Genomic DNA, 23423 nt, shown 5'->3' with positions numbered 1-23423 from the left:
GCTGCGGGCGCTGACGTGCGGCGGGGCGGGGCGGGCTGTGGGTGGATTGTGAGTGTCACAACACGCGCGGCTGGCTCTGGATGTGCTGCGAGTGTCACACGCGTGGCTGGGGGACCTCGCCCAGGCGCGGCCAGGGATCTGAGAGCAGCGTCGCACCCGCAGCTTTCACGGTTTCCTCCTTTGTCACCCACACAGCGCCCAGCGCCATGCCCGGCCCGGGCAGCTTTAGGCGACTGGCCGAATGCGCGGGGAGCTGGCACGGAGCTGGCACGGAGCTGGCACGGAGCTGGCACGGAGCTCTGTGTACAGCCCGCGTCTGGCACGTGGTGCCCCGGGCGCCCCGTGGTATCATTAATCACCGATGTGTGAAGTGATTCTTGCCAACCCCGATTTGGCACCCTCGGAGCCACATCACCGCTCCCTGTGCAAACCAAGAGCGGGAGGTACCAGTAGAGTGCACAAACCTGGGCATACAGTTCCATCGTCCCACTTGAAAAGGTGGTTTTGGACACGTACTGCAAGGGGATGTGTTTGTTGGCTTCCACCCCGTCCTTCACAGGGACCAGGGGACATGACTTCATGTCACTGACGCTTTGGAGGCCACGTGTGCCCCACTCTGTTTTTCTTTGGGAAGCATTTCCCGGGGTAGGGGTAAAAGTTTGATTTCTACTTTCAGTATCTCTCCTCAAGGCTCGTTTTGCCAAGGGCGAAAGTCCTGCGGCTGACCTTTCCTTGGACGGTGGCACGGTGGCCTGCGCGGGCGCGCCGGGTGTGAGCCCCGGGAGGAGCCAGGCCCAGCCCAGCTCTTTGGACCGAGCTGTTAATGGGTAACCGGGACACGGGCCCGGGAGCTGCGGGGCCGGCAGGGCTGGCGGTGAGTGCCGGGGGACGGCGGGTGCCAGGGCGGGGGAGCCGTGAGGACAGGGAGGGCACGAGGCCACCGGGGGTGTGAGGACATGGGGGATGAGGCCACCGGGGGTGCGAGAGTGTGGGGAGCAGCGACACGGGGCAGAGGGTCCCGTGGCCACGCTGCTGCGGGGGACACAAGGGACAGGAGTGCTCGGGGCCACTGCAGGGGGCTCCTCCGCTCCCTGCCTCGTCACTGCCCGGCCATATGGTCCCGCTCCTGGGGGGACAGCAGCCAATGGCACTGCACTGAAACTGAGATTTTGGGGCTGGCAGGCTGGGGGACAAGGAGGTGGCATCAGCCCTGGGAGGCACTGAGCCTGAGACGGGGGCACAGCCAGGAACATGGGGTGGTCGTGGAACTCCGTGAGGTCCTGGAGGGGCCACTGAGACCAGATGGGTTCTGGGGAGTGTTCTTGAAGTGGTGGTGGACTTGGGGAGGGGAGGGGTCTTCCTGATCCCTGCAGGGTCCTGGAGAGACATCCCTGAGCACCAGGAGCACCAGCGATGCTGGGAGGCCCTGGAGGGGGGTGTGAGCTCCTGGGTTCCCACCATGGCCCTGGGTCCTGCCCTGCTGCTGAGGAGCCATGAACCCAGGGACATATGGGGCCAGGACACCCCAGTAGTTCCCCATGGTGGCTCTCCTGGCCTGTGGAGCCCTGGCCACACCACCTTCAGCTGCCACGAGGTCCCACAATGAGGGGGATGTTCTCCAAAACTCCCCACCTTCACCTATTGCATTTGGAGTTGTCTTTCCCTTCAGTGGACACTGCGGGAAACTGGTGATGACCCTGTAATCTCCTTCTCTGCACAGACCTCTACAATTCTCCTCAAAGCAAAGACAATATCTTACTGCCTCTGTCCTCACACAGAAGTGCTTCTGCAGTTGATCACAGCCTTGCCTGCAACTCTCTGCCCTCATCCTTCTCCAGGTAGGGGAACCAGGAGAGTGTCCAAATGGGATGCTCCAAGGGTTCCTGCCCTGGCATAACACTGGTTCTTCTGTGTTTGCTGGACCAGTTCTCCCAGTATGATTCTCTTTTAGGACCAGTCCCTATGCAAACTATGAGTCATTCCTACCCCTTGTTCCTTCACTAATTATCAGCTAATTATCAGCATGAAAGGATCTTCTTCCTCATCTTACTTGGTTGTACCAAGACCTTTCGAGGATGAAGGATACTTTTTGAAAAATCCCTCTTGCAAAGGGGGAGGCTGGTGGACACTGTCACCAACTTGCAGGAGGAATACCAGCACTCCCTGCTGCATACAGTCCTCTCCTATAATTCCTTGGAAGCATGGCAGAGTAAAGACCTCTCTAGAGTTACAGGAGAACAAGGAATTCAGCACAGCAGCACCATGGCCTGGGGACCCCATAGGATGGTCCCTCAATGTGCTGGGGCAGGACCTGCTCTAAATACTGACTGCAAGGGGCATTCTCCTCTCAGAGACCCAAAACTGAAATGCAGAGTGGGACATTTGAGCTTCCCAGAGGTGATCCCATTTTGCTCTCCCCAGCCAGCATCGGACCCTCCCAGTGCAGTTGCCCATATACACTGAAGTGAAGGAGCTTCTGGGGATGGAAGGAAACCAGATAACCCTTGATAGCTTTGACAAGGGCACAGATAACCCAGCTTTCAGCTTCAAGGTAAGTTCCCCTTCCCCTTCCCCTTCCCCTTCCCCTTCCCCTTCCCCTTCCCCTTCCCCTTCCCCTTCCCCTTCCCCTTCCCCTTCCCCTTCCCCTTCCCCTTCCCCCCTTCCCCTTCCCCTTCCCTTCCCCTTCCCTTCCCACTGGAGTACAGGGTGCTCCAGCTGATGATGTTTTCCAGGGGGAGAACAGCAGACACTTTGAGGAATGTGGTGGTCCACGCAGTGAGAGCCAAGAGGAGAGAAGAAAAGGGAGATTCTCCTCCTGCTGCAGGTGGGATAATCTGCACAGATGTGTGAGCTCTGCCAGAGACACACCTGATTTGGGAGCAGAGTAGGGTGGTATTGAGGTGGGGACAGTGTGTGATGGCTCTGTGTGGCCTTGTAGGGTGCCACTGGCAGGTCTCTGTCCCCACAGCAGGTGATGGTTTCTTACCAGCGTGCTGGGGTTTCCCACCATGGCCCACCTGTACCACCTCCTGCTGCTGAAGTGCCCAGCAGCAGCCACGCTCATGGCCTGGCTCTGGGGGTTTGGCTGCAGTTGGGGTGGTTTGGCTTGGCTTGGGCTGATCTTCCATGTCCATCTTCTGCGTCTCTAATGTCTCTGGCATGTGACTCTCCCCAGGAAAGCCCTGCAGCCAGCATCCAAGGCAAAGCATTTCTGCAAGGCTCATGCCAAGGCGTTGAGAAGAGTTTTCCTGGGGCTCCTTGGAGTAGGTGAGGACTTGCTGTCACTGAGACTCCACGCCCCCATCCCTTTGGCTGGCTGTGCATCCAGACTCCACTGGTTGAACGCTGTCAAGTGTGTGAAGGTTGTTTCCACTCCCAGCAGCCTCACTGCCCCCTCCTCACCGCACCATTGCTGCCCAGTTCTGTTTTCACCTCACTGTCCCCCTGCCCTTTCTCTGCCTGCCCAAAGTGTTTAATGTGCCCCTTCTGCTTCCTGCTGGGGTGGTGCTCTTAAGATCTCCTCACACAAAGATGGGATCCTCAAGGGTGGCCAGAGAAGGACATTGGGAGGAAATGAACCTCATGGTTGGCCCCAGTGAGTTATGAACCTGTGATCCTACAGCCCCGATGTTTCTGACTCCCAATGTGCCTCTCCAGCCTACCTGTGCTACTTCACTGCGGCCTGTTACCTCAACTTCCAGAGAGCCCTTGCCTTGGTGGTCATAACTGCTGTGGTTGTCTTCTACGTCTGCTGGGAGGTCTTCCAGAAGCACTGTGGGGCAAAGGTTCTGCTGCTCCTCCGCCCCGTTGGGAGGTGCTTCCAAAAGTCCTGGCCGTGGCTGAAATGGTGAGTCAAGAGAAGGAAGGGCCAGATCCTTCTGAGCACCTGGGTTCCCTCCCATGGCTCTGCATGTGCCATGCTGGCACCTCACAAATGGGGAGCCTGGCCCAGCCTGGGCACCACTTAAAAGCCATTGCAGAAATGTCTTGCTGCTCTGCCTCAGTAGTGCGATGGCTGTTCACACCCCTCACCTGTGCCTGAGCCCCAGGTTTCTTCAGATACATGGACCTTCCAGTGGCAATTCCATCACAATCGGCTCCTGCCCTTCATCAGCTTCTCTCCCTGTGGGGACATCATCTTGCTGACAGTCTGGGGTTTCCTCTGCAGGCTCCTGTGGGTGGCCCTCCTGGCAGGCCTGATTGTGTGGCTGGTTTTGGACACTGGCAGAAACCCAGAGCAGCTCATCTCATTAGGTGGCTTCTGCTTTTTGGTGCTGTTCCTGTTTGCCTGCTCCAAGCACCATGGTGCGGTACGTGTTCCAGCTGTGACTTGACCATCAGTGCCCCTGCAGGAGGTGGCCACCCAGCACTGGAGAACTTCATTCCTCCTGGCATCCCCTTCTCTGGAGGAAGCAGAAGGCCAGCAGAGCTGGGTGCAGCCAGGGGAGCTGAACTGGTTGCGTGGATAGACCCCAAAGCCACCTCACTGCTCTTCTTCCCATTGCCCTCCTTCCTGCTTCCCAACCCAGGGCTCCCCTGCATTGCCTCTGTCATTGTTTTCTGCCATGTCCCTCACAGTGGGTCAGACCCTGAAACCCAGCACCAGACCCACACCTGGCCTTCAGGTGCCTTGGGAGCTTTGGTCAGAAGTGATTGAAGTCCTGCTGGCTTCCAGCCCAAACTGCTGCAATGCTTTGGGCAGTCCCTCCATCCTGCTCCTCCAAAGGGTTATCGAACAGTTTCAGTCTAGCAGGTCTGTGCTACCAATCATCATAAGGTCTTTGTGCTTGTATCCCAGGTCAGCCTGGCAAGTTATGTTCCAGCCAGTTCCAGAATCTCACCAACTCATTTCTGGCTCTGTCACCAACCCACGTTTGTCGCTTTCTGTGACACTTTATGGGTCTCCCCATTATCTTCACCCCGGGGCAGTGTGTGGTGTTTGTCGTGTGCTGCTGTTGCAGCAGCTGGAAACCAGAGGAGGAAGCCTGTAGGCCTTGAAAACATTTCAGCTGCTGTTCTGCTTTTGTCCCCAGGTGTCCTGGAGAGCCGTTTTCTGGGGTCTTGGTTTGGAGTTCTTACTCGGACTCTTTGTCCTCCGAACGACTCCTGGCAGCCAAGCTTTCCAGTGGCTGGGAGACCAGGTCCAGGTACTGCATCTGCTCATCCCATCCTGTGCTTGCACCCTGAGATTTACAGGAAAAGCAGTGTGTGGCACAGGGAGGGGACACGGCAGGGATTGCATGTTTGGGACTGGAGGGAAGCCAACTCTTCCCTGGTTTTCTTCAGCAGCTCAGAGCCCTCAGTGTGCTCTCACTTCCAGGCTGTAGCAGAGCCCTGTGGCTTTGGGACAGCCCACCAGTATCCCCACCTTAGGTCTCAGAGGGTCATTCTCTGGTGTGCAGTGAGTGAGCTGTGGGACTGGAGGCACAGCACCTCACTAGGCAGAATGAGATATCAGGGAAGGACCTGATGGAGATCTCTCTCCTACTGTGTAACTCCTTCCCTTGCAGTACTTTCTGAGCTACACCAAAGCAGGCTCCAGCTTCGTCTTTGGGAACACACTCATTGAAGAAGTCTTTGCCTTCCAGGTCAGTCAAGGATTGGGGCATGGGGAGGTTTTCTTCTGGTCTGCTTCTTTGCTGGGTTCTGGAGAGCAAAGCTAAATGCAGCCAGATCTGCTGTGGTAGAGCTCAGCCATCTCAGAGATGGATCTCCCTCAGCTGTGTACCCAGCTGTGGACTTCCTCAGCGCCATGGAGGATTTGCACTGGTCCCTGTCCCTCCTGCCAGCCTGGCCAAGTGCTGTGGCACCCCAGTGCCAGTGTGGGCTGGCTGTGCAGTACCACATCACACCCAGCCTGGTGCCCACGGGTGCTGGGATGTGTGGCTCAGCTCTCCTTTAACCCTGTGCCTTGCCTGCAGGCCCTGCCCATCATTGTTTTCCTCAGCTGTGTGATGTCCATCCTCTACTACCTCGGTGTCATGCAGTGGGTTATTCTCAAGGTAGGGCCTTACTCCATGATCTGGGATGGTAGTGCAAAGAAGAAGAACCTGTTGGGCTCTCTGTCAGCTGTCAGCTGAAAGATGTCCCAGGAAAATTGTCACGGTACTAATTTGGGGCGATTTGTCCTGCTTAAAAGGATAGACACAGCTCCTGTCTTTCTAACATGTCCTTCTCAGAAGGCCAAAAAAACTGAACCCTAGAGCTGATGTTTCCACTTGGTCTGGGGGTGCTTCCCAGGATCACCTCCATGCAGGGGCCAAACACTGCCTGGCTTCATGGGTATGGTGGCAGGGTCCCTGGAGCCTCTGTCAACACAGTGGCCTTGTCTTTCCCCAGATTTCCTGGCTGCTGCAAATCTCATTGGGCACCACTGCCACTGAGACTCTCAGTGTGGCAGGCAACATTTTTGTGGGACAGGTAAGGTCCTGGGCAGCAGATCCAGCTCCTCAGTGCTTGTAGCTGAGCATGCCCTGGAGAAAGGGTCTTCTTTCTCCTTCCCTGTGAGACCTGTGGCCCTGTATGGCCCCATCCCAAGGACAGCAGGGTTTTCTCTTCCACAGACCGAAGCCCCGCTGCTCATCCGCCCATACCTCACGGACATGACCATGTCAGAAATCCATGCTGTGATGACTGGTGGCTTTTCCACCATTGCAGGCAGCGTGATGGGTGCCTACATATCCTTTGGGGTGAGTGCACGAGCAGCTGATCCACACGCTCCCTGCTACAGGGTACTGACATGTAAGAACTGCCCTGGACCTGGGGTTGAGGGAAGACCCCCCAGCAGGTGCCTCGTGGTCCCCTTCCATAAGCAGGATGAGAGCAGAGTGTCCAGACTCCCCTTGTCCCAAAGACACCTCATCCAGCCCCACCTTTGCTGGCCTGGCCAGAACCCTAGAGCCCTGCCAGGCAGAAAGCAGTGCTGTGGGACCCTTACTGTGTGTCCCTGCACAGCGACCAGAGTAAATCCCACAGAATCATGGGATAATGTAGCCTGGAAAGACTCTCTGACAGGGATCTCTGATCCACCCTCCTGCTAACTGAGGTTATGGCAACTGGGGGGATGCCCAGGACCTTGTCCAGGTTGGTGGTGAACATCCTATGGATGGATTTCTCCCCCAACCTCTCCGGTTTCCCCCACAAGAAAACTTTTCCTTGTATTCAACTGAAACTGCTTGTGATTCTCACTTTTTCACTGGCTATCACTGAGCAGTGTCCCCCCTTTAACCCCCTTTTAAACAAAAACAGCAACACCCACCCTCTTCCTCTTCTCTGAAAGGAAGAATCCTTGCTCTTCCAGCATTGCCTGGGCACTTCTGGCACCAAGCCCCCAGGGATGCCCTCTCCAGTTCATCAGTGCTCTGAACAAATCTTTCCCTCAACCTGATGCCTGAGCTCCTGCCATTTAAACATTAATTATTCTCCTTAAATGGGGAACCAAAGGTGGAAGGTCAGAGAAATGAGACGTTGCCAGGGGAGGGGTGAGGCTGGGAGTTTGGCTCTTCGTCAGCAGGTAGAAGGTAACAGTGTTATTCAACCTATTGCTCTGATACCAATAAAAAGGGACAAGGAGGAGACAAGAACATAATGATTAAGTCAAACAGCAGGAGAGATTAACATCGGCAAGGCTACAATCTCTGCAGCTCCAGCAATCACCTCCATGCAGGCGAGCTGCCCTCATGCATGGCTGCTCAGATGGGAAAACAGCCAATTTTCACACCTTCAGTGAGTGGAGAGCCCTGAATTGCTCTGAGCCTCACCAGCTGGTGCCAGCCACGTGCTGGAATGCCTGGGGTGGCAGGTCGTGGGCGCAGCCTTGCACAGAGGTGCCTATGCCTCTGGTCTGCACGTTGCAGATCGATGCAGCGTCACTGATCGCAGCTTCTGTGATGGCTGCGCCCTGTGCCCTCGCCATGGCCAAACTTGTCTACCCTGAAGTGGAGGAGTCCAAGTTCAAGGGCAAAGCAAGCGTCCGCCTCTCCTGTGGGTGAGTCTGAGGAGAGGGGCACTGGAGTGGGCTGCACATGTCCTACTGCAGAGAAGCCGTGGTGGCACTTTGGGGCACAAGTGGACGCTGCGGGTGGCCCAAGGCTGGGAGAGCCTGTGGTGTGCACACATCCATGGAGTGAGCGCTGCCCTGGCACGGGGGATGCCCAGCCAGATGAGTACATTGGGGTCTTTTTCCATGCAGGGAAGAGCAGAACATCCTGGAAGCTGCTAGCAATGGGGCTGCCACCTCCGTGGGGCTCGTGGCCAACATCGCGGCCAACCTCATCGCCTTCTTGGCCGTGCTGGAGTTCATCAACGCTGCCCTCCGCTGGTTCGGGGAGATGGTAGACATTGAGGGTCTTACCTTCCAGGTATCCCCAAGAGCAGGCCCACGGTTTGAGCTGACAGATCCTGCGTCCCCCACCCATCCCCACCTTTGCCCGCTGCCTCAGTGGGCTGCTGAGACCCTTGCTGGGCTCTTGGCAAAAGCCAGCAGTGGATGTCCAGTCTGGCGGCTGCGCAGGTCAGCTCTGACTCGTTCCCTTCTGGGATGCTTTTCCCAGGTGATCTGCTCCTATGTCCTCATGCCTGTGGCCTTTCTCATGGGGGCAGACTGGGCAGACTCGCCGCTGGTGGCTGAGCTCCTGGGGATCAAGATCTTCCTGAATGAGTTTGTGGCGTACCAGCAGCTGGCCGTATACAAGAAGAACCGCCTGATGGGCCTGGAGGAGTGGGACGGGAACAGGAAGCAGTGGATATCTGTGAGGGGCACCTGCCACCCTGCCAGGCACAGGGAGGGGTAGAGCCAGCTGGAATGGGGCACAGGACTCGGCTCGGCAGGCAGAGGATCAGAGAACCATTTAGTTTGGAAAAGTCCTCTAAGAACATTGAACCAGGATGATGGTGCTCGGAGTGGGAGAGAACCTATGTCCAGTTAGACTTGGGTGTTTGCTCACAGCTGGGTATGGGAGGAAGGAGTCAGTGAAGCCCTTTTCCATTTATTCTGCTCCTTGCTGGATAGAACATGGTGCTACAGGGTCCCATGTCCCCCCAGCCCAGCCTCTTCCAGGAAGAGCCCTCATCCTTGCTCCCAAAAGTAGCTGACAGAGAAGGGGTTGGGGTGGGGGATGTCTGTCATGTCTGTCTGGGAGCTCCAATGTGGTGCTCAGCTCTGGGTGCTCTGGGGCTGCTCGTGGGCAGACGTGACTATCCCCTGCTTCTGTGCCCTCCAGGAGAGAGCTGAGAGCATCACCACCTTTGCCCTCTGTGGATTCGCCAACCTTGGCACTATTGGCATCACTCTGGGAGGCATGTGTGAGTGTGACTGATGTCCTGAGTGCCTGGGCACTCAGGGAGTGGGGTCCTGGGTCAGGGAGCAAGAGCTCAGCTGAGGCAGGAGGAATTTGCTGTCCTCAAGCCTCCATGTTCAGTCTCTGCCAGATAAAAAACATTTACATGAGGTGACTGGGATGATTTTGCACTGCACCCATCGGCAAGAGCGCATCAAGCCTGGGTGTCACCCAGCCACAGGGGAAAGAGCAGAGAGACTCCTGTGCTGGGAGTGCTCTGGGCTCTGGTGGATCACCCAAGGGTGCAGGGTGGACACAGTGCTCTGCCAGGACGGACAGACAGCACACTGGGTGCTGGCTGGGATCACCACATCCTCCAGACAGCAGGGCACTATGATGCAGAGCCAGCTCAGGACTGAGGAGGTTATAATGATGTTCCTATCTGTCCCCTCCACAGAGCTGGAGCAAGGATCTGACTCACCCCACTGTCTGTTTTGCCCCCACAGCTTCCATGGTGCCCGAGCGCAAGGGTGACTTTGCCACTGTGGTGCTGCGCTCCCTGCTCACTGGCATGTGTGTCTCCATGCTCAATGCCTGCCTGGCAGGTAGGTCTCTGCCCACTGGCAGCAGGGCCAGAGAGATCCAGGGAGGGACAGGCACAGGGCTGAAGACCCCCATAAATGCAGCATTCAGGGATGGAGGTGGCTGGCCTGTCTCCCCTGCTCTCCCCTCATGGCTCTGTCAAAGGCAGCCCAAGCCCAACAGCTCTCCTGGAGCCCCTCATCTTCCTCTGGGCTGGAACATTTCATGGGCAACTTTTGGAGTATGGCAAGGAGCTCCCTGAAGTCTTGGGGTGTGAGGTGGGACCTGCACAGTCCCGGTACAGGATCTGCAATCAAGTATAGTCAGGGTGTGGGACTTGTGAGCAGGCATGGGTACAGGACTCAAAGTCTGCTTGGGGTATGGAATTTGGATCCATGGTCCCTCTTAAGTCCCAACAGAAGACCTTGTTCCCCAGGTCTCCTCTATGTGCCAACAGAGGTGGGTGACTGCGCAATGTTCTTCAGCAACACCAACTTCAGCTCGACCAGCTACACTATGTATACCTGCTGTAAGCAGCTCTTTGCCAGGTGGGTGTGGGAGCCATCTGGAGGGCCTCAGAGCCATCTGGTCCTGCCCAAGGACAGGGGCTGGCACAACAGCTTGTCCTGACCTGTGTCTCTCCTTCCAGCTCGGTGCTCCAAAATGGGACTCTGTCCTTCACGGGATCCTGGGCTGAGCAGGCAGAGAGTGTGCTGTGGCTCAAGGAGTGCTGCGTGTACTACAACCACACGTCCTGTGCAGGGACAATCTAGAACTGGGGGAACACCAGGGCCTACAAGGCCTATCCCCAAAAGTAGGAAAAACTCCAACAGAAACCTGAGCATCTGGTCTCTGCTCCAGTGCTGACGGACAGCTGCATGCACCTTGCAACCTTCACCCTCACGTGCTGGCCCTGTGGACACAAGGGAGCAGCTCCCAAATAAATTATGGCAATTCTTGTGTGCTTGCCCTCAGACCCCTTCTGATCCCTGACTATGGCTGTTCTGCACAGCACAAGGTCCTTTGCTGGGGCTGCACCCCATGCCCACTGCAGACCTTGCAAACTGAGCCCCAGTCTGCTGCCAGCCTTAGGCTCTGGTCCCAGCCCCCCTCTTCTCCCTCACAGGACATGGATGTGGTAAAGCCAGTGCTTGAAGATGTTTCCTTCCCCCAAACACAAAGCCAACACATCCCACTGTACTTGGGTGCACCTCTCCCAGAGGGACCACAGTGCCAGGGAACAGGCCAGTCCTTCTCGCTTTATTGCACTCGAGAGCACCCAGTCCCAGCACAGCCACCGTTATGTACATTGGTATTTTACAGTCACCCAACGACAAAGGACCAGGAGCCCAGAGCATGCCACGCTCCCAGCCCGGCCCCTTCCCTCCACAGGCTGCACTGAGCCACTGCCTGGGACCCCACCCTGCAGGGTGGTGTCACTGGCACCCAGCACCCTCCTGCAACAGCCTGAGGAAGGGGATGCTCTGCAGAGAGATGGAGCAGACAGCTCCTGTGCCTGTCCATCACTGCCTCGAGCCAGGGGTAGCAGGATTTGGAGTGGCCACTGCCAGCTGTCGCTGGAGTCCGGCATGTGCCAAGCAGGGGAAATGCTGAGCACAACTGTGCTGTAGGGCTAGGGCACACAGGGTCTGTGTATGGCAGGGGGGCAAGGAGGAGCGAGTCCTGGGGCTAGACACTCCCACGTACCAAGGTAGAGCCTGATATGGAGGGGAATCACCCCTTTGCCCTGCTCCCTGGTATCCCATGTGAGGTAGAGCATCCTTACCGTAGCACCAGCCACCATCCAGAGCAGCATGGCCACCCCCAGCAGCCACCCAGCAACGGGGTGGCAGACTTCCCTGGGAAGCAGGGGAGGGCAGGGTGCAAAATGCCATCCCTATGCAGCTGCTGGTGCAAACAACCTGTTCCTGGAACCAGCCAACACCCCAGGGCCCCACACCATAGCAGAGGAGCCCTGCAGCAACTGCTGGAACCTTCTGCAGGAAAAAGACTGTGCCAGGGCACAGGGGACTGCCTGGGCACTGGTGTTCTCATCCTTGACAGAACTTGACAGTCACTTTATGGGGGATGCAGAGAGGGACATGAGGTGCTGGGAACCAGGAGGGTGTCCAGGACTCCCAGTTTGCTGGGGAGCCAGGCAAGGACAGGGTGCCTGCAAAGCCCGAGGGAGAAGCTCTGCCCGTCCCTTAAGGAAGGCATATGGAAAGTTGAGAGGCACACGGCCCCAGGGGCTCCAGCAGCAGCTCCTGTCCAGAGGTACCGGGGAGGTGGCCTGAGGCTCACAGCCCCGCGGTCCCACCCAGCCACTCACAATAGCACACACCACACAATGCAAGCGGGGCGGGAGCCCCACGGAGATGGCCACTGCCAGGGTCTCCCCTTCCACACTGGTCACATGCTGGGCCCAGCCTGGGGGCCAGAGCAGGAATCTCAGCTGCAGCAGCTCTGACTACTGTGGGCAGCCAGCTCTGTTGCTCTCTCCTGACCTGGGTTTGCAGGCTGTTGGGACCTCCCGTGTTTCTGCAGCTCTCCGGGAGCTCTTGGGGCTCACAGAAGCCTTGCGGGTGCCCTGAGGACTTGTCAGCACCTTCTTCTGGAGCTGGGGGCTGGACTGGGCAGACTTCCTGCCCAGGCAGGGACTCCTGGAGCCCTTGGGCTTGGCTGGCTCCAGCATCTTCAGGCCCAGGATGCTGCAGTAGTGATTGCACCTGTGAGCAGCCGGGAACTGCTCCAGCAGGGAGGGGAAGCAGCTCTCCTTCAGCCCCTGGTACCTGTCAACATAATTATCCCTCAGCTCCTGCTTTGCATCAGATGTCCCACCAGAGCAGGGAGGTGAGGATGGAGCCTGACCACGGTTACCACCATGGCCCTTGCCAGGTAAATGGCAGAGCTGGGGACCACCAGGGCCACCCTGCTCCAGAGCTGTAAGTCACTCACCCTTTCAGGTTGGTAGCAATCCGCACGTTGGTCAACTTCCAGCCCACTCCTGTAATTTAAGAGGACAACCAGTCTGTGTCCAGAGAAGGGCAGCCACCAGTACTAAGGGCATGTTATTGCCCTGGGTACAGGATTCCATGCATGGGGCAGGTGAGAGGAAGAAGGGCAAGCCTGGGGCTTTTCTTTCCTTCCCAGCTAGAGGGTGGTGACGGGCCATGGGCGCCACACAGGAGATCCCCTTACCTTCCATGTCAGTCACAAGGATGTTTCCGTTTGTCCACTGGTAAACCCAGTGCTGGAAGGCACAGCATTTGAGCACAATCTCCGAGGTGCCCCGTGCCACCAAGCTGCCATCTCTCTCAGTGACACAGTACTGCTCGCAGGGCCTGCCAAGGTCCTCCTCCATTGTGGCATAAGGGATGTTGTTGGCCGGACGATAAATCAGGTAGAGAGGAATTATCCTGTGTGTGGGAGTTCACAGACAATGTCAGCACGGTGAGCTCTCCCTCCTCTGCAAGTGGAGATTCACACCACGGTCTGCAACCCTGACTTTTGCCTTCCTCCCAGTATCCCTTCTATTTGTGGGACTAGAGTGCACTGCCTTTGGGATGCCCCAACACCCACAGGGAATCTTCCCACCATCCTCTGCAATGCTCTGCCAGGGCATCAAGCCAGTGGAGTTGCAGCACATCACTTACTCAGGCACTGCTCCAAAATCAGGGACTGCTCGTGCCTCAGCAGCAAAGATCTTGCAGTACTCACGGCTGGAGTTTTGGACTTTACATTCCTGGAAGTGCAAACAGAAGAGTCAAGAACCTGTCCCATCGTGCACCACTGCCTCCCTGGGACCACTGCCAATTGTTTCCCTGTCCTGATGGTCAAAGGGTGATGGGAAAGTCCTGAGCAGCTCCTCGTTGCTCAGATGGAAGAGCTGAAGCCAAGAATGGCAAGGACATGTCCAGCCCCCCTAGCTAGACTAACCCAGAGCATTTCAAGAGTGGAAGGAAATAGCAAAAGTGGGCACAGAGCTGAGGACTGTCTGGGGACCAATGCACACACAGGTGGGGAGGGTGGGAGGGAAAAAGATGTATGGTGGCCCACAAGGATGCCCACCTGGATGGTGATATCATAGTTCTTCTCGATAAGGCTGTTCTCATTCTTGGTCCCAAAGACGATGAAGTTGTGCACTTTGATGACACAGGTGTGGCCAGACTCGAAGACAGGCTCCAGGCCGTAGATGGCTCGGGCACGGCAGGCTTTGCGCAGGAAACCAGCGCCCACTTCCACGTCCTCGCTCACCACGCGCCCGAAGAGCTTATCCCCCCAATAGCCTGCATCAGCCAAACCCTTGGCAAACACCATGGGTGTCATCTCGATCTCCTCTCCAACTGGTGGGAGGAAGAGCTGGTGAGGGGGGGACAACACGGGCACGTCCTGCTTCTGCCCCAGAGCTGCCTGCCCCACTCAGCAAGGGGCAGTCACAGCTCATCACGTGGTCCTTACCTTCAATCTCTTCCCGCAGGATAAATCCTGACAACACTAGAGGAGACAGAAAGCAAAAAGGGGTGTCAAGGTCCTGCTATGATCCCATCCTGACAGGATCCCACCTTGCCCCATGCACTTGCACAACTAGGGATGGCAGGTAGGACGGTGGGAATCAATTGGCACACAAAGGCAGAAGCACCTCACAGAGGTGGTCTTACAGAATGTGCCAAGGCTCCCCCACTGCAGCCTGGCACCAAGCCTTCTCTGCAGTTGGCCACACACCCCATGGCACTCCCAGGAAGCTGTGAGAGACTGCTGAGGGCTCCTTACCTTCTGGGCTGAGCAGGAAATCTGTGGAGTCGGTGCCATACTCGTTGCTGATCACACACCGATAGACTCCGCAATCCTTCTGGGATGCCTGCACAACAGCCAAAGCTGCCTGGCCCTCATCACCAGCGCTGGAAAAAAACGGAGCATGGCCACATCCCCATGTGGTGGGGAGGGCCACATAGGAGCCCTGTGGGTGGGCAACATACTGCCCTTGGAGGGATGGAAGAAGGCTACAAACAAAGCCATCCCAAGGGCAGCCCAGCTGCTCCCCCAGAATGTCACAGCACCAGGAGTCCTGCCCTGTGGTTTGTACTAACAGAGATGGTTATCCTCCAGACAAGCCCTGGAGGGGCTGGGATTGGGCTACAGACTGATAAAGGTACTTGTCCCTGAATGAGGCTGGGTCAGAGCTTCACAGAGAGAAGAGGTGGAACTCTCATCCTGAGACCCACTGGCTGAGCAGGCTCTGCTCTAGTTTGCTGGAAGGCAATGGCCACTCCTGCCCATCCCCTCCCAGGTCAAATATCTGCCCTAGGAGACAATTTCTGCCCCAGAATCACCTAATTTACTGTCTACTCATTATAAAGGGAGCTCAGGGGACAAACAGCATCACCAACAGCAACAGCATCAGGCAAATCCTAACTGATGTGGATGATGTTCCTACATAAATCCTCTGGGCTTGAGAACAAATTGCTCTTCATAGTAGACCCAAGGGATACAACCAGCTATCCAGCTGTTTGAATATTTTTCCCAGCAGTGGTCGCATGGAAGACCCTCCCAGCAATGCTAGGAGACTGCCACCCTCATATGGATTCTTTGGGGTCCCAGTTTTGCAGTTCACATCCAGCTCTTGATTTCTGTGATGGCCATAACACCTTTTCTGCCATCCCCAAGGTCTGGGTACCCAAAGCAGATGGAGCATCAGTAAGATAATTTTGTCAGCAGCTCCCCATCTGGGCAATCCTTCCCTCTGTGGGCACTGATATGATGAAGTTCACAATGTACAGTGCCATGCCCTGAGCTTTCCCACGCTGCCTTAGCAAGAGGAGCAGCTTCACCCCAGTCAAGGCAAGGAGCAGGATGTGACAGGTGACAACGTAGAACCAACAGGTTACCTCCTTTGGGCTTCAGCTACAGGGATCTCGTCCTTGTACCACGTCAGCTTGGAATCACTCAATATATTGAAGAACTGGCACCAAAGTTTCAGGTTTCCTGATGCATCAGAAAATTGTTCTGCCCTGATCTTACGGACCACCTGTGGAGCTGAGAGTGCAAAAATATGGGTGGTGAGATACAGAGTGCTGGCCACAGCTCTGGGACAGGCCAGCCTACGCCCATGCTGCTGCTCAGGGCTTTGGGTATCACGTGTATGTCAGCACGTGTAACGTTGCCTTCCCAGGGAAGATCTCAGAGCTCCACTGGGATAAAGACATGGGATACAAGTGGTACAAATTTGTTCAACAGTGCAGCACTGCAATACCTAGTGAGGCTTGGGCAGAGGAAAGGCAGAAAACCACTATGGAATATTGGGGGAAACATTCATCTACTGAAGTAGGGATTTATTGCAGTTACCCTCACTTTGCAAGAGTGCTGATTCCTGTGAGAGTATCACCTGGTTCCTTCAACCCCAGGAAAATGCCTTTTTTAATTTGATGCCACAAGGAATCAAACTAGCATTGACCACAGACGTGGAAGAGGAGTGTGTGCCCTGTGATGCCCACTGAATCATGGAATCACAGTTTGGGTTTGAAGGGACTTTAAAGAACCACCTTGTTCCAACACTCTTGCCATGAGAAGGGACACTTTCCACTCGACCAGGTAGCTCAGGATCCCCAGCCAGCATCTGGCCTGATGAGGCCCAGAACACCAAAACCAAGGGGATTCTATGATCCCCGGGGCTGGGGAAGCCCAGCTGCAGAGACAGCCAGTGTCAGAACTGCTCCCTCTTGCATTCCTCATCCCTCCCTGCACTGGGATAGAAGTCTTGGTGGAGACTTTTGGCTTTCACACCAAAGGCTGATGCTGAAAACCCTACAAATGTGCAAAACACATGTGGCCTCAACTGACTATTACTGGCTGCCTTTGAAGGCAACAAGGGAATGAGCTTCATGGGGATTCTCTCTTCCCTCACCTTTAAATGGGTTATTTGTACTCTGGGACTCTGCTGGCTGTGCTTCTGGCTTAGCATCTCCAGGAACCTCTTCATCACCACTGGTGCTACCTGCAGGCTCCTCATACAGCTTAGGAACCTCCAACGTGGCCATCTTCCTCATGAGGGTTGGAGAGCACTGCTCTGAGGGAGAGGATGGAGCTGAGGCAGGAGAATGCAACAGGGATGCATTCTTCCTGGACTGCCGTGGTGAAACAGTCGGACTTCTTGTGTGCCCCGGGCTCTCTGGGGTCGCCTCCTCTTCCACCCCCACCTGTTTGGGTTTTGGCAGGTATATTTTGCGCCGGGCCCCTAAAGCGAGCTCTTCTGGTGTGGCACAAGGTAGCACTGCCAGAGGGTCAGCTTGGTTCTCTTCAGAGCTCACTGGAGGCAAATCAGACAGATGAGGAGTCACTCCTGCTGGGGGCATGCTGCCCACCACGATGGAGGGTACTGAGAGTGGGGGCGGCCCCTCAGCCTCAGGAGCCCCCCAGGTGCGTCTCCTTGGTGGCACAGGCCTGCAAGCCAGCATCTCCTTGCTGGTAAGAAATTCCTCATTAATCATTCCTGTGATCCGTCTGGATGTCCTGGGGGTCAGAGGCAAGTTCTCTGCTGTCTGGAAGAGCTGATTGTTTTGTACTTTTTCCAAAACTTTCCTTGAGGTGCGAGGGCTAAGGCCAGCAATGCCTATCTCCGGGATCGTGCCTTCCCCTGCATTCGGCTGCTCCTTGTCCCCAGAGTCAGTGTCCTCCTTACTGCTATCTGACATTTTTAGAAGTAGCAGCAGGTAGTTCTTTAAGGAGGAAACCAGATTTTTGTGCTGTGTTTTCTCCTCCACAGACATCTCCTGAGATCTCTCGGAGACGGGCAGAACCAGCGGTACCTGTGGCTGGACCTCAGAGACTCCTTCCCAAGTCCCTGAAGATGCTGCTGGTTCCTGGCATGGAGCTGTGGCTGTCAGGAGTCCTCCCTCCTTCCCTTGAGGTCCCATGGGCACTGGCTTAGCATTCTCCTCCTCTAAAGTGATGGCTGAAAACATCTCTTGTGGGGCAGACCCATCTGTCGTTGTGATTTCTGTTTGTCCACTCACAGGAGGCAGCAGCTGGGCTCCAGATGGGACCTCTCCTGCAGTGGCCTCCATCCCTGGACTTCTATTAGATGCCAGCAGTGCCTCCTGAGCCACTGATGGTCTCAGTGCAGGAGCAGGAAGTGGCTCTTCCTTGGCAAGAGGAACTGAAGCAGGAGGTGCCATTTCATTTTGGGTGTTCTGATGGCCCAAAGGTGTCCCTCCTGCCTCCCTGTGCACAGCCCCAAGACATGGCTCTGCTGCATCACTCCCTCCTGTCCTCACACCAGGATGGCTCCCAGACAACTCTGCTCTTGTTGCTTTGCTCTTTCCATCCTTGACTGTCTGACGTGGGATTTGTTCAAGAGGAGTGTTTTCTCCAGGTTCTGGAGGAGTCAAATTTTTTAGCAATGACTCTTCCCCACCTTGGCTTTTGCTCTCTTGATTTAACAGTCCTTGCTGAGTCTCTCTGTCCGCAAGAGCATGGGAATGTCTTTCTGCCTGTTTCCTGGGGGGTGGGTGCTCCTTGCCAGACTGTACATGGTTTGAAGAATGTGCTGGTGGCTTTGGTGGCTCCTGAGGCCTAAACCGAGGATTTGTCCTTTTCACAGCCCCCCTGGTTTCCTGGCAAACAGGCACCTCTTTCCTGACCTCCTCTGGCTTACTGGCTTGCTGACTGGTCTCTTTGGTTGGACTGGACACTGGGTGCTTTAGGTCACCAGGAGACTGTCCAACTCTTGCTGCAACCTAATTAAAAAAAAAACAAAGAGGAAATTAGCATCATGTTACTGCCTGGGTCTGTGGGCCACTTGTACCATATGGCACTGCCCAACTTCTTGAATCATGGGAATTACCCTGATACCAGTTTTACTCTGTCATCCAGGGTCTTCTGGTTTCACCATCATCCCACAGGAGTGGGTCACACCTGTCAGGCTGTACAAAATGTTTCTTCTTTTAATCAGTTTCAGCCCTTCTGCCTTTCAACACACTTGTTGTGCACAGAGGCAAGAGATCTGCCTTTCTAAATCATTCCGTGGCTTTTAATCCAATCTCCTCTGACTCAGCACCTTTCCAAATAGCAAAACTTTCCCATTTTTACATTTCTAACACCGTGCATGTCCCTGAAGACTGAGTGCTCCCCTATCTCCACTGTGAGATGGGGCAGTCGGCATGTCACACTCCCTCAGGATGAGGCTGCCCAGATGATTTATAGTGAAACCGTACACCCTGACGTTATCAGCACTATTCAACCATTCTGCCTCTCTGACGTTTGGGAAGCTCAAATGTTTCTGACCACAGCTGCACCCAGCAGACGTGTCAGCAAGCTGCTGCTGCCATGGCCAAGCTTTATCCTGAGGAGAACTGCTGAAATCCTCCAGCCAAGGAGCACGGTCTATTTTTGTAGGGGTGGCAGCGACACCATGGTGCACGCTCTGCCTGACTGATGCTCTGTGAGCATCACCAGGACGATGGCACAGGGACAGGGCACAGGGACAATGGCACACAACAGGCTCCCCTTCCATCCTGCAGGATCTGCTGCTAAGGATTTTCTCCTGAGGTCCCTGACTTGAGCAGTAAGTCCCCAAAAATTAATGCCATGGGAAAGGAGGGCTGTGGCACTCTATTTTGTGCTGCTTTTACTTCATCTGGTAGCTTGGGGAAAAGAGGAAAGGTAGCACCATTCTCAGCAAGCCCTTTCCCAAGCAAATAAACAGAATGGTTTGTGTTGGATGGGACCTTAAAGCCCATCTCATTCCAATCCCTGCTGTGGGCAGGGACACCTTCCACTAGACCAGGATGCTCCAAGACCAGTTCAACCTGGCCTGGAACACTTCCAAGGATGGGGCATCCACAGCTGCTCTGGGCAATCGGTGCCAGGGCCTCACAACCCTCTCAGTAAAGAATTTCTTCTCTATATCCCATCTGACCCTGCCCTCTGACAGTGGAAAGCTATTCCTCCTGGTCCTGTTACTCCATGCCCTTTTTTGAAGTCCTTCTCTAACTGTTAGGGCAACATGAGTATTGAAGGGCTGGGGTGGGGAAAGGATAATTAAAGGCCATGCCTACCCCTAAAAATCAAGAGATAACTCCTGTCCTAGGGGGTGAAAATATCCTGAAACATGCCTGGAATCCATCTTAAAGGCTTTCAACCAGCTTATTTGCTCTCAAAAAAGCTTGAGGACTTTCCTCAGCAGCAGCAACAAGCTGAAGCATTCAAATTCAAATCAGAAGCATTCCCTATTGTCTCCTCAAAGGCACACCAGCTGACAAGTCACAGGTTTCTCTCTGTAAGAGAGGCTTTTAAAGAGAAAAAAACCTTGATGCATGTTAAAGGCTCAGGGATGACAGCCCAAGCCAGCATTTTTCCATCGTTTTTGAGAGTGAGAGGTGTTAAAATGAGCAGAGAGGAGATAAACAAATAGCTTTGCCATGGGCTGGCCTGAACAGCAATTATTTCTGCAGCAGTATGTGATACTGGTGGATCAGGTTGAATACGAGTTCACAGCACTGTGAAGCAGCAAGGCCAGAAACCAGGTGTGTACTGCATAACACAGCAAGTTCTTACCAGCAAAGCTGCACCAACCAATGGCTAACGAAATTTCAGAGAGGAAAAAAGGATTTTTTTTTTCCCACTGGAATACCCATCAGTCCTTTATACATTGTGGATTTTTCCACGTTCTGAAATACGTGCATTACTACCAAGTGAGGGGTGCTGCACCCAGAGCCTTGTCTTTGCTGCAAGTGTGCACCTACCACAGCCCAAACTCCAAATCCTGACATCACCTGCAAACTGGACTCAGAGAACCATTTATGACAGAACGGGTCATTAAAGAAAAACGGGGGGAAAATAGCCCAGTAGCTTCCAGTCTAATATTTTCATGGCAAATACTTCAGGTTACATGACAAAAATAGCAGCTGACTAAGAGATGCTCTGAGGGTCAGAAGCAGGTGCTGTGCCCTAGCGCTTCATCACCAGCACAATGAGTCTCCCAACAGAGTTTTTCCAACAGGGATGGGTGAAAAAAATAGTCCAGACCTACTGTATACACGTTGCACTGTAAACAAAACTCGAGGCCCTGAAGGTGCAGCTCACTTGGTACCTCATCTGCATGGGGGGCTCCTTAACTAAAGCTCCCTTGTTAAACTGAACAGATGCCATCACAAGGCACCCACTCCTAGCTATAAATACCCATTCAGTGCTCCCTGCCGACCTGATCTGAAAACATTCCGCATGAGGTCAGCCTGCTGATTAAACCGGAGAGCCCCGGGCCACCGAGACCAGCTGCTCGAATGGCCCCGACTTACATCTCTCATCACCTCAGCTGACATTTGCTTGGAGATGGGGTGGAAGCTCTGCTGTCTGGGCTCAAAAAATCCAAAAAGCCCTTCTGGGTGCTTTCACCAGTGGAGACCTGCGGAGCCTCGGCAGCAGATCCCGTGGTGTACACGCAGCCTCCCAGGCCCAGTGCCACAATACAAATGCACAGCACAGATATTTTCTTGTTGCCACCCCTGCATTGGCTGTTGTCTTTCCTAGTTACCTCTTTGCTTCCCTCCAACTTCTGTTCTTGCTGCTGGCCTCTCTGGCCCTCGGACAGCACAGGTCCTGCCTCCAACACCTCAGAGGCCAGTGGAGCATCCTCTGTCTGTCTGCTGGCTGCCACAGGCTGCAGGGCAGCCTCACTCCCAGCCTCCTCCTTGGCTCCCATCTCCTCCTTCCCTGCCGCTGGCTTCACTTGCTTATCAAAATACATGTCCTTTAAAGAGAAGTACATGTCATCATTAGGTTTAATGTCCTGTTTCACAGCTTTCCCAGGCTCTTTGAGTTTTGGACTGGTTTCCACTTCTTGATCACTTGCTGCTCGCAAACGTGCATTCCTCCGTAAGGGGACAGGAGGAGCAAACCTGGGATTTGCAGATGGATTGGCCCTGTCTCTCCCGCTTTCTTCTCTCTTAGAAGCTTCCTGTCTTGGTGCTGAAGGAGCCTCCACCTTCTTTTTCTTTTTAGCTGCAGAGTCCTTCGCCCCTGGCTTGGTCGCCAAGTCTTCCACTGTCTCGTAGATGTATGTGAGAAAGTTTTTCCCGTTCTCCTCCCCACTTTCCAAAGTGGCGTCTCCATTGGTGGTCACCTCTGCCTTCAGAGGTGCCACCAGTTTGTTTGGGAAGCCTGGCACCGCACTGAGTGGCTGCTCCTTTGTCTCAGCAATATCCTTGTGTAACCTGGACTGTGCATCCGCCACGTGCACTTTTGCTGCATCTTCCTTCTCCCATGAAGAGTCCCCTGACTGGAGATTCTGATCTCTAGCCAGCCTCCGCTTCCTCTGGAGCCGTTCCGGGCTCATTCCTTGCAACTTCTCCACCTCCACATTTTCTTTTCCTCGTTTCTTGCCTTGTTCTATTTCTTGCATCTTTTCTTCAGCCTTTCTCTTGATTTTGTCAAACCACTTCTGATGGATTTTGAACTCCGTCATGGTTCCCACTTCCAGCACACCGGAGCAGGACACGATGCCTTTGTTATTTCTAGCTGAGGCCTGGTAAATGCCTGCATCCTCTTCTCGGCACCTGGAAATCAAAAGCTGTGTGTGAGACCTACCCATCCTCCTCAGGATGCCCACTGGGTGCACAGGCATGCATGTTCTCCTACTTCTTGCTCCACAGAGTCCAGAAGATGTGGCCCATGAGGTGCCTACAGGACATCTGGAGGCCTTGGGCTGGCCTCCCTCCCTGGCTCTGCCTGCTTTCCACACTAACAGACAAGCAAATTTGATGATAAATTTGTTCTAGCTCCACCCTGGGCTGGAACTCTGGTATGAGGACTGTGATGGAGGAGGAACAGGCAGCACCAGGCTTCCCAACTGCTCTTGGTCAGAGTCCTCTGCAGGATCTTTTCCTCTCAGTTCTACACAGCCCACAAGACATTCCTGTTCTTCCTCTATCCTACCATATTACCAAAGTCTTCCCACCCCATGTCACAGGCACCAGCACAAGCACCTGCCTGCATCCCTGTTGCCACCCCTTGAGGACAGCTGACCCACAGAAATCCCTGCTCCTGGAAGAGGTGATCCAGCCTTTGATGGACACCTGGGAGAGCAGAAAAGCTGACGCCAGAAGCACAAGGATGGCAGAACTATCAGCAACACTGATACTCTGCATTTTCAGTCAGTGCCACACCTGTCTGACATCCCAAACCCAGGACTCAAGGTATGACAGGTCTATGCCTGCTGGGGACAAGGTGTGCCTGGCTCTCCAGAAACTTGATTCCTCAGACCATCATCTTGGAGGCAGATAGTGCTTTTCCCTTGCTCACCTTTGTCATCCCTAACACTCAGCACTGGAAGGCCCCAGAGAGAGGAGAGGGACTTATTCTTCCCTTCCTCTTGCTTCCAGCATGGCAGCTATCCCTGGGTGCAGTAATGGATCTCATATTGGTGTGACGGGGGAGCCACAGCTGGAGGGGAAGGGCCTGCTGTGAATTCACAGTGGGGAGCAGAAGGGGCCAGCCAAGTGGTGGGGGGATATCACTGTTGACAGCTTATCCAGCCACTGAGAACACACTCAGAGCTCCCATCAGCAA

General features: G+C 54.9%; 2 protein-coding genes across 7 annotated transcripts in view; one reads left to right on the top strand and one right to left on the bottom strand.

Moving 5' to 3' along the window:
- The first annotated feature begins 664 nt into the window (after positions 1-664).
- Positions 665-10834, top strand: LOC100226446 (sodium/nucleoside cotransporter 1). 4 transcript variants are annotated; one of them, XM_072934158.1, is made up of 19 exons: positions 665-874; positions 1721-1838; positions 2426-2551; positions 2733-2824; positions 3176-3267; positions 3658-3847; positions 4169-4310; positions 5034-5147; positions 5511-5588; positions 5922-6002; positions 6340-6420; positions 6564-6689; positions 7857-7987; positions 8192-8360; positions 8553-8750; positions 9222-9303; positions 9785-9883; positions 10297-10408; positions 10510-10834. In XM_072934158.1, the coding sequence occupies exons 3-19, from the start codon at positions 2483-2485 to the stop codon at positions 10631-10633; spliced, it is 1980 nt and encodes a 659-aa protein (XP_072790259.1). In that variant the 5' UTR covers positions 665-874; positions 1721-1838; positions 2426-2482; the 3' UTR covers positions 10634-10834. The 4 variants fall into 4 exon arrangements, with proteins under 4 accessions (XP_072790259.1, XP_072790258.1, XP_072790256.1 ...); XM_072934157.1 differs by having other exon boundaries at positions 666-874; positions 1779-1838; positions 2422-2551; XM_072934155.1 differs by having other exon boundaries at positions 666-874; positions 2422-2551.
- A 265-nt stretch (positions 10835-11099) lies between these two features.
- ALPK3 (alpha kinase 3) overlaps positions 11100-23423 on the bottom strand; it is a 32856-nt gene continuing 20532 nt past the window's right edge. For all 3 annotated transcript variants that reach the window (XM_030281486.4, XM_030281487.4, XM_072934150.1), the window contains 10 exons: positions 21391-22411; positions 16765-18595; positions 15749-15896; positions 14634-14761; positions 14322-14357; positions 13932-14206; positions 13517-13605; positions 13062-13279; positions 12819-12867; positions 11100-12652 (listed from right to left, as the gene is read on the bottom strand). In XM_030281486.4, the coding sequence (XP_030137346.4) occupies positions 12331-12652; positions 12819-12867; positions 13062-13279; positions 13517-13605; positions 13932-14206; positions 14322-14357; positions 14634-14761; positions 15749-15896; positions 16765-18595; positions 21391-22411 (4117 nt within the window). In that variant the 3' untranslated portion in view covers positions 11100-12330. The remainder of the gene's footprint in view (positions 12653-12818; positions 12868-13061; positions 13280-13516; positions 13606-13931; positions 14207-14321; positions 14358-14633; positions 14762-15748; positions 15897-16764; positions 18596-21390; positions 22412-23423) is intronic.

Source organism: Taeniopygia guttata, chromosome 10 (genome assembly GCF_048771995.1).
Source record: "Taeniopygia guttata chromosome 10, bTaeGut7.mat, whole genome shotgun sequence".
Lineage (NCBI taxonomy): Eukaryota > Metazoa > Chordata > Aves > Passeriformes > Estrildidae > Taeniopygia > Taeniopygia guttata.
Note: the sequence above shows the minus strand (reverse complement) of the source record. Positions and strands in the feature narration are given on the sequence as shown.